The 9,542-nt window shown below is 48.6% G+C and overlaps 1 protein-coding gene across 7 annotated transcripts in view; it reads right to left on the reverse strand.

Moving 5' to 3' along the window:
- Positions 1-1,647, reverse strand: part of LOC149325603 (general transcription factor 3C polypeptide 3-like) — a 135,508-nt gene extending 133,861 nt beyond the window's left edge. For 2 of the 7 annotated variants that reach the window (XR_016286461.1, XM_089564023.1), the window contains exons 1-2: positions 1,431-1,536; positions 1,193-1,331 (exon numbers count right to left, since the gene is read on the reverse strand). Coding sequence is in view for 6 of the 7 variants with exons in the window: in XM_089564023.1 (XP_089420149.1) it covers positions 1,193-1,331; positions 1,431-1,474 (183 nt within the window). In the remaining variant the exon portion in view is untranslated. Of the gene's footprint in view, positions 1-1,192; positions 1,332-1,430; positions 1,537-1,585 lie in introns of those variants that run through there. The other 5 variants (XM_089564022.1, XM_089564020.1, XM_089564021.1 and 2 more) reach the window with 4 other exon arrangements.
- Between the last annotated feature and the right edge of the window lie 7,895 nt (positions 1,648-9,542).

Consider the following 9,542-nt stretch of genomic DNA (forward strand, 5'->3'; position numbering starts at 1 on the left):
ATTTTAAGGACAACTCGCTCGTCGTCGCACAGGCCTTGAAAAGGAATGAAATCAGGGCTAGAGGGAGAGCTTGGCTACAAACCACAAAGCAATTTGAGTTCTCGTTTGTAGGTGTTATAGAAACGCGAGAGACATATTGGGTCCGGGTTCGCTGAAGATGTGGGAGAAGAAAAGGCAGATTGAAAACCTCTAATGAACATTATTTTTGCCAATACCGTTAGTAATGAAGCTTAGTTCAGATTATTCCAGTTTTAAATGCGGAAAAGAGATTCGTTTGCCAAGGCGTGGCAAATGCAGACAGGCACTACACAATCGGGCTCTTTCCTCGTTGGCGTTGCATAACCCTCCTCGCAGCGCCGCTCTAAGAGTGTGTTCGTCGTATTTTCACATTTTCAATTGTTCAGTGGATGTTTGTATTGCACTGATCTGTGCACCTTGTTTGAATTATTCATAGCGGCGACTTGGGGTTTTTATAAAGTTCGCAGAGGGAAATAAATTTGTGTCCAGTTGACCTACTGCTTGCCACAGTCCTAGAAGCAATGCATCCAGCTCTCAAAACGCCTAGAGAGAATAGTGATGCTGCATCTAGTTTGTTTAATTCCCGCTGCATTTGCTCAAAGCATAAATTAATTTCTTGCCTTTTCCCTCGAATGCCAAATACAACACTTATCCGGCAATTCCTGAACGTGGTAACGTTTTCGCGGCATCAGTGTGGTCGCCGCTACAAATAATTCAAACAAGGTGCACAGATCAGTGCAATAGAAACATCCAGTAAACAATCTAAAACAGGAAAATACGACGAACACACTCTTAGAGCGGAGGAGGAGAGGCAGCGCTGCGAGGAGGGTTATGCATCGCCAACGAGGAAGGAGCCCACAATCGTAGCAAAGAATAAGGAGAAACTTATTTTTCGAAAACTCTGAACAACTGCAATTGGTCAGCGTCACTTAATTCAATGTGAACATTCAATCAACAGAGCTGACATTTCTGCTGCCGAGAATACAGTGGGCGTGTTCATATTCAACTCGACCGTAATTTATATCAGCTGGAGGTTGGTGAGTGTCCCATCCATTTAGAAAAAGCAGAAAAAGTCGGCGCCAATACGTCTCCATTCTCCAGACGCAACAGGTCTGCTCTGAGAGACGCAGTGCACCACTGTCAGGATATTACGTTGTCTTTCCATTTGGCTCACATGTTTCCTGAGAGCCTTGTAAGCCTCCCACTGGTCCTCGGTGATTTCGCCGAGCAGGCATTTGAACGGGTCAACGACGTGCTCGCGGCTTGTCTTGTCCGCCATCACAGCTGGCCGGATTGGATCGGCTTCAGCTGATCTGCAAGCCGGTCAAGGAAATCGAAACGAATCAAAACGGATGAAAGATCTCCTCGATTTGGTATTTGGTTGCACTTTCTGGACCGAGGGTTGTATTAACTCTATGCGAGGGACCGATTCTCGCATGGAGGAAGGAAAGAACATGGCCGACAAAAAGGGTTCCCTGGACTGCAGTGGGCCCTCCCGCTTGCACGGTGGAAGCGGCGAAACGCCTCCTCTCTGGACTGCTAGAAACATAGAGTTTCTTACTATTACCTAGAGGGAAAGCTGGCAGCCCGTCTATGGGAGTTTGCATGGCGACCCCTCGAGACCACTTCAGCCACCATGGGCGCTCAAAGCATCATGGGGCGGTGAGCTACTTGTTGCGGAACTGCAACTTTTGGCCAAAAAATAATAAAAAAATAAAGCTGTTTGATGAATACAAACGTCCTAATATTCAATATCTTGTCTAATGATTGCAACAAACGAGCAGAAAGCATTTAAGTGCAAAGTCTGCCCAAAATAAGAGACGACTCGCTCTCCTATTGCCCAAGTAATGAACACTATAAAAACTAATATTTCGTAATTAACAGGCGCATTTTTAGAAGTAAATATGTTTACAAAAAAAATGTTGTTGCTTAGATACTTTAAGAAGTTTTTTAATGGCATTTCGGAAAAAAACTTTTTATTGGCGTCGTGTGTCTATGCGTTTGTACTACTATGGTTTTTGCACACTACGTTCGCGCGAAAGTCGTTTGCGCACACACGAACAACGTTTTCGAAATGAAACGCTTTAGTAGTGCCACTCTATGTTCCCGAAAAACTACGACTGTTCCGCAACAAGTAGCTCACCGCCCCATGATGCTTCGAGCGTCCATGGTGGCTGAAGTGCAGCGCCGCCAGCTTTCCCTCTAGGTAATAGTAAGAAACTCTATGGCTAGAAACATGGAGAAAGAAAAACTAGGAGGGAGCATGACGTCACAATCTTGAAGCCTAGTCATAAAAAATATAATGAAAAGAATCATGGGAAATAGGCCCTCACGTGACAAGGCAGTGGTAGCTCTTAGCCGGATTTCGGTTTCGGTTTCGCTCTTTCGTTCTACGAGCAACTGCGCGACCATCTGCTTGTGTTAACTGACGGCTCCGTGGTAAGCGCAAACTGCTCGCTCGCCGCAGCGGCCACCGTCCCCGAGCGACGCGTGCGCTGACTGCGGCGCAGTGGAGATATTGGAGCACATGCTCCTTCGCTGTGCCGCTCCTGCAGTGCCGCGTCGCGAGATTCTCGCGGCCTGCAGGGCGTTGGGAATCATCCCGGACAGTCTCGAAGCGCTCCTGTGGCCGCGCGGCAGTGCGCGCACCCGTGACAGAACAATGGTGAGCCTCTGTGCGTTCATCTTCGCCAGGTAGTGCACCCGTGACACAAACGCTCCGTGGGTGCTACCTCGGACCCACCCCGGCCGCTAGTGCAGTGTGCCGCGCGCGCGATTAGTCCGAGACAGGACGCTACGAGCGCGCGGCTATGTATACATACAGTTTACTTCTTTTTGTAAGTGATTGTGGGCAGTGGCCGGGAGACCCCGCGCAGGGGCAGACGTAAAGCCGCCGGCACTCTCTCTCGACAGAGAGAGGGAGAGAAATACTTCACTGCTGCATTTCACGTCGGAACCGCGTATGTGCGCGAGCGTATTCGGCACGACTTGTGCCGGGCCCATGGGCGGGCCGAAGTCCGCCTGAGAAATAGAATCTTGCGCAGCGCGCCGAAGCGCTCGTCAAAACACGTCCGTCCGCCGTGAGTGCTCTGGAAGCCGCTGCGCCCTTTTTTATAGGCTCGTTTCTTCGTCTACTCTCGAGTTCTCCGCTTATAGCATGCGCTGAAATAAACGCTCCGTATATGAGTATAACGACGAAAGGAATTCCTCTCCATTCTCTTTATGAACCGCAGTTGAACAGTGACGAGGTCGCGGCCGCACCCTTTGATGAAATGTTTACCTGCAGTTTTCTACAGTGCACCCAAAAACTCAAGAGTGTAATCAACAGAAGTGTTGAGACGCGGAGCCTTCAGACAACCTCGAGCTCGGTACGCATTCCGCCAAAGCTGCAACACAGGCGCTGCGCTTCTGCGCTACATCGGAGCACGGACGTTCACTAAAAAGCACCGCTGGTTGGCAGTCTGGTAACTGTGGAGGAGGGCCTATTTCCCATGAGTCAGTGCGCAAAAGGGCCCTCGGCAGCGGCGTCAGAGGAGGATGGCTTGCAGAGGCTGAGTGCACTCTCTCCTAGTTTTTTTTACCTCCATGCAAACCGGTTTCACAGGGGCCCCTTGAAACGGCGGCCGTTCAGGACACTAGGAAAACCTTCTACCTCCATGTTCTAGCCTCTGTAACCAAGTGCTCACCTTTCCAACCTGAGCGCTGCCATATTGTTTCCGGCGGCGGAACCGGTTTCTAGCCATGGAGGTAAAAAAAACTAGGAGAGAGTGCACTCAGCCTCTGCAAGCCATCCTCCTCTGACGCCGCTGCCGAGGGCCCTTTTGCGCACTGACTCATGGGAAATAGGCCCTCCTCCACAGTTACCAGACTGCCAACCAGCGGTGCTTTTTAGTGAACGTCCGTGCTCCGATGTAGCGCAGAAGCGCAGCGCCTGTGTTGCAGCTTTGGCGGAATGCGTACCGAGCTCGAGGTTGTCTGAAGGCTCCGCGTCTCAACACTTCTGTTGATTACACTCTTGAGTTTTTGGGTGCACTGTAGAAAACTGCAGGTAAACATTTCATCAAAGGGTGCGGCCGCGACCTCGTCACTGTTCAACTGCGGTTCATAAAGAGAATGGAGAGGAATTCCTTTCGTCGTTATACTCATATACGGAGCGTTTATTTCAGCGCATGCTATAAGCGGAGAACTCGAGAGTAGACGAAGAAACGAGCCTATAAAAAAGGGCGCAGCGGCTTCCAGAGCACTCACGGCGGACGGACGTGTTTTGACGAGCGCTTCGGCGCGCTGCGCAAGATTCTATTTCTCAGGCGGACTTCGGCCCGCCCATGGGCCCGGCACAAGTCGTTCCGAATACGCTCGCGCACATACGCGGTTCCGACGTGAAATGCAGCAGTGAAGTATTTCTCTCCCTCTCTCTGTCGAGAGAGAGTGCCGGCGGCTTTACGTCTGCCCCTGCGCGGGGTCTCCCGGCCACTGCCCACAATCACTTACAAAAAGAAGTAAACTGTATGTATACATAGCCGCGCGCTCGTAGCGTCCTGTCTCGGACTAATCGCGCGCGCGGCACACTGCACTAGCGGCCGGGGTGGGTCCGAGGTAGCACCCACGGAGCGTTTGTGTCACGGGTGCACTACCTGGCGAAGATGAACGCACAGAGGCTCACCATTGTTCTGTCACGGGTGCGCGCACTGCCGCGCGGCCACAGGAGCGCTTCGAGACTGTCCGGGATGATTCCCAACGCCCTGCAGGCCGCGAGAATCTCGCGACGCGGCACTGCAGAAGCGGCACAGCGAAGGAGCATGTGCTCCAATATCTCCACTGCGCCGCAGTCAGCGCACGCGTCGCTCGGGGACGGTGGCCGCTGCGGCGAGCGAGCAGTTTGCGCTTACCACGGAGCCGTCAGTTAACACAAGCAGATGGTCGCGCAGTTGCTCGTAGAACGAAAGAGCGAAACCGAAACCGAAATCCGGCTAAGAGCTACCACTGCCTTGTCACGTGAGGGCCTATTTCCCATGATTCTTTTCATTATATTTTTTATGACTAGGCTTCAAGATTGTGACGTCATGCTCCCTCCTAGTTTTTCTTTCTCCATGCCGGTTTGGATGCACAGCGTAGGTGGCGCTGCAGCTGCCAGGCGTGCGGCTTTTGGCGCGCTATGCAAGCCGCGCCGTTCGCCCAGCCAGTTGGCAAGTGCGCGCGGGCGATTTGTGGCATTGAAGGTGATGCCACACATCACGCAATCACATGTGCATCCAAACGCATTCGAAAGAATGCGAGTAAACCTTGCATTTCAGCTGTTCAGTCAGGAGGTACTAAAGGGTATTTTCTTTTACCGGGACCATTTGCAAAGCGACAACGTCAGAAACATCGAACCGAAAGAACGGTTTGTAAAACTAATGGAAAGACTAATTTTTATAATGTCATCTAGAATACCATCAAAAGGCCTTCGTGCTGATTCAAGAAGTGCACAGTTTTTGAATGAGTTCATTGTTTTTCTCAAGGAATGGGAGGAACATGCTGCACAGTATGGTGGCGGCTTTTTAAGTGCAGGAACTGCCCTTGGGCTGCGTGTAACGCTGCAAAGCACACTGTCGCTTGTAATATACCTGACCACGTCGCTGCAATACAAGTACTTGTTGACTGCAAACCTAAGCCAAGACAGGATGGAGAATGTATTTGGGATTGTGCGCCAGTGCTTCGGTTGCAATGATAATCCAACTGTGGGGCAGTTTTTGATAATTATCAACAACCTTTCTTTCTACAGCCTCGCAAAGCCTCCAAAAGGAGCAAACGTACCTGCAGAAGTCGTGACTGCCCTCTTGCAACCATCTGATGTTCCCAAAGAAAAAAATGAACGAATAACTGAACTTGTCGATAATTTACTGGCTGGCGGAAACTTGGCTTCTGCTGCAGAGCTGCTCGAGGAGCACAGCAGCCTGAGCGATCATCAGGGCTGTGTAGACAAAAAAAGTGACAGCAGACTAATTTTTTATGCAGCTGGGTATGTTGTAAGAAAAGTCCTTAAAAGATTTCCTTGCCCCGAATGTGCAACTTGTTTCAGCACTTCGCCTTTGCAAGCCGAGTCAAACAACAATGCCTCACTTACTCGAAATTTTGACCATGGAGGCTTAATTTATCCATCAAGGCCAATTGAACAGCTCATAGCTAAGCTTGAGGACGCATTTACGGTGTTTTTCAGCGGCAATGAGCTACACGCAGATAGCATAGTCAGCTTTCTGCATTTTCTTCAGGGACGTGCAGCTTCAAGGTGTGGGCTGCACGGAGCATGGACGTCGAATTACGACAGAAGTGGTCAAGTTTTACGCCTTTACTAGGATGCATTTCCTTGTAAAGTCGGTAAACAAAGAGCGTGGCGCGCAGCGAGAAAAGAAAAAGTTGCTGAAAATGAGGCGCTGTCAGTAGCCTCGCACAGGGCACTTCGCACAAAAACAGGCATTAGAACATTGTTGTCATGGAACCTTGTGTAATAAAGACGTTCCACCCTGCAATTTGTGCCGCTTCCTTTTCTCATTTCGTTATCATGTACGAAATGCGTTTTTACGCTTCTTTACGGCGCAGTAGGTGGCCCGACGTGACGCTTGCATTTGCTCCTGCCGCGGCACACTGTCGGTGTTACAGCTAGTCCGTGTCGAATCTAAATGAGAAGAGAACCTATGCCAGTGTTTGCACCGTCTTTAACACTTTAACGCCTTGTCAAAGCAGTGATAGCGACCCACACACGATCAACCGACTGAACCAGCGAGCACTCCCCATAGGGCATGCCATAGAGGCTTCTTGCGCCCGCCCGCACGCCAGCGGGCGGCAGCGCCATCTGCCTTGAGCATAGCAAGTTATTTCAGCTGCGCCGGCCCGGTCGCGACACTAGGAAAACCTTCTAGCCTCTGTAACTTGGTGCTGCACTGCGACGGGTTGTCCCCTTCACAGGCAGATGGCGCCACCTTCCCACGGGCGCTGGGATTTGAAGCAGGCGAAGGGGAAGACGAGGGAGAGCGCGGTGCTAATAGGCGCACTCCAACGAAAGCCGTGTCCACCACGAAGGCCCGGCTACAACGATGGTGGCAGATGACGCGGCGGTGTCCTATTCCGCGAACTGAACCGACACAGACGTAGTCGCGGTGCACATACGTTGTGACTTCTGGTTGCGTGTGCTTCGTTCTTTTGTTCTCTTCGTTCTTTTTTTTCTTTCTTTTTTTCTTCGGCTAGGACACAAATTCTGTGCCCGCCCGCTATCATCATCATCATAGACGGGCTGCCAGCTTTCCCTCTAGGTAATAGTAAGAAACTCTATGCCTTCAGTCATAGAGTTTCTTACTATTCCTTCAGTGGACGCAGTCAGGCTGATGATGATGATGATGGAAATGCCTAGTGATGTGTGCACATGGAGGCTAAATTTGTTTTTTGAGCATGATTAAGGCAGCTTGTAAAATGATAAGCATGTCTGACTTAGAGTTTCCACGAGGAGAGTGTTAAATTAATGAACAAAAACTATTCATCACTAATATAATGACAGAACAGGTTGCAAAATGTTGATGAAATTGGAGTCATTGCAAGTGCCTGTGCATAAAAATTAAGCCCCATGAAAAATTACCATCTTGTACAGCTTTGCTCGCTATTTTCTCTTAGAGTTCAAGCAGAAGTATGAAACGAAACCAAGTCAGGTAGAAACAGGCTGTTATTCTTTTTTCACACTATAAGAATAATTTTTTTTTCTGATTACTACCAAGTAATATCATTAGTGTTGTATGGTATGTGATGGCATTGTAATTAGTGCTAAGAAGTTATTTGGTGCCATGTGCAACCAGAAAAGGAAATGCCTGCACACACCACTGTCAAAGAGAGGCTGCCATTCTCCAGTTTTATCCAGCCAGCATTGTGTCAAAAAACATGCTTCACGCGTGTATGTCCACAGTGAAGGTCACTGAAAAGAGGATTTGTAATCTTAATCAAACGTCAGCACGTGTCTGAAACTACTTCATTTTATAAAGTAATAGATTTTATGTACAAAAAATGTTAATCAATTTTTGTCTGCCTTGAAGCCCACGACCCCTGGGTCGCTTTCACGATATTGTGGGCGACTCGATGTTTGGTTGGCACCGAAATTATAATTAATCGGGCCAACCTGCCCACCACTGCACTCTCCGTAAGTTTGGAGGGGGAGGAGCGCTGCCGCATTGCGACCTACCTGCGAACCACCGGCGCCGTGGCCAGCCGTGGCCACCTTTTCTTATTTCTACTTTTTCTTATTTGCCAATCACGTGTTGCCAATTGACCCTATCAGTATTGACTGGGTCAGCGTACAAAAGTTGGCTGGAAACTTGAAAATGACCCGGTGACGATCGCAATCAACCCTAAAATGCTAGCTGAAACTCACGGAACCCTACTCTTATATATTATGCTTTCGATGCTTTTTTCCCAGTCTCTATGTTCCTAGGAACTTCCAGGCGATTGGAGGGTTGGCAAGGTTGTTCCAGTACCAAAATCAGGTAACACTTATTCTCCCGATAACTATCGTCCTATATCACTCACAAGTATAGCATGTAAAATTTTGGAGCGTATCATATACTCTCATCTGATTGATTTCCTTGAGTCTAATTCCTTCTTTTCAGCAGAACAACACGGTTTCAGGAAGACATTTTCATGCGAAACACAGCTTGTATGTTTTACTAATAAGCTTTTTGCTTACACTGACTTGAACATTGATGTAGACTGTGTGCTTTTGGACTTCGCGAAAGCTTTCGGTACTGTTCCCATCTCCTAATTCTTAATCTTATCATGCTTAACATTGACCCTAACGTACTGAACTGGATTAAAAGCATCGAATCGAACCCAATATGTCTCCGCTAACGGCTGTTCCTCCTCTCACACCTCTGTGACATCCGGTGTACCACAAGGGTCGGTACTGGGACCTCTTCTCTTCCTAATTGACATTAACGATATTCCTGAATGCATTTATCATTCTTCTATCAGGCTTTTCGCAGACGACTGCGTCATCTATCACAAAATATATAACCATACTGATTCTATTTATTTTCAGGATGATTCTGGTGTGACCTAGGATACAACTTAAAACAGCAGTTGCTAACACTGAGCCGTGGTCCGCGCCGTCCTGTATTACTCCGCTGGCAAATTGCAACAGCAAACGAAATGAGCTTTTTAATGTTTAACTATATCAAACCATCCATGTATCAACAGAGTAGAGCTCATTTTTTTTCTTGTGGTAAGTTTCTTGTTTTAGTAGCAAGAAACGCTTAGGCCTACTTTTTTGTCGTGGAGGAATTCTGTGCGCGGAGGCTGAATGTGGGTGGAGCTTCACTGCAGACTTAAGTTGTATCTGACTATAACATTAATAAATGTAAAACGATGCATGTATCACGTCCCACTAACATCACTGATAACAATCTCTTCATGATGTTCTTCATGACATTCCCCTTGAATCCGTTAAAGGGGTGGAGACACCAAATTTGTGGTTCGCGCGTTCTTAGTTTCAAACGTTTCTTATGGCT

Source organism: Amblyomma mixtum, chromosome 10 (assembly GCF_055824585.1).
Source record: "Amblyomma mixtum isolate Tamu chromosome 10, ASM5582458v1, whole genome shotgun sequence".
Lineage (NCBI taxonomy): Eukaryota > Metazoa > Arthropoda > Arachnida > Ixodida > Ixodidae > Amblyomma > Amblyomma mixtum.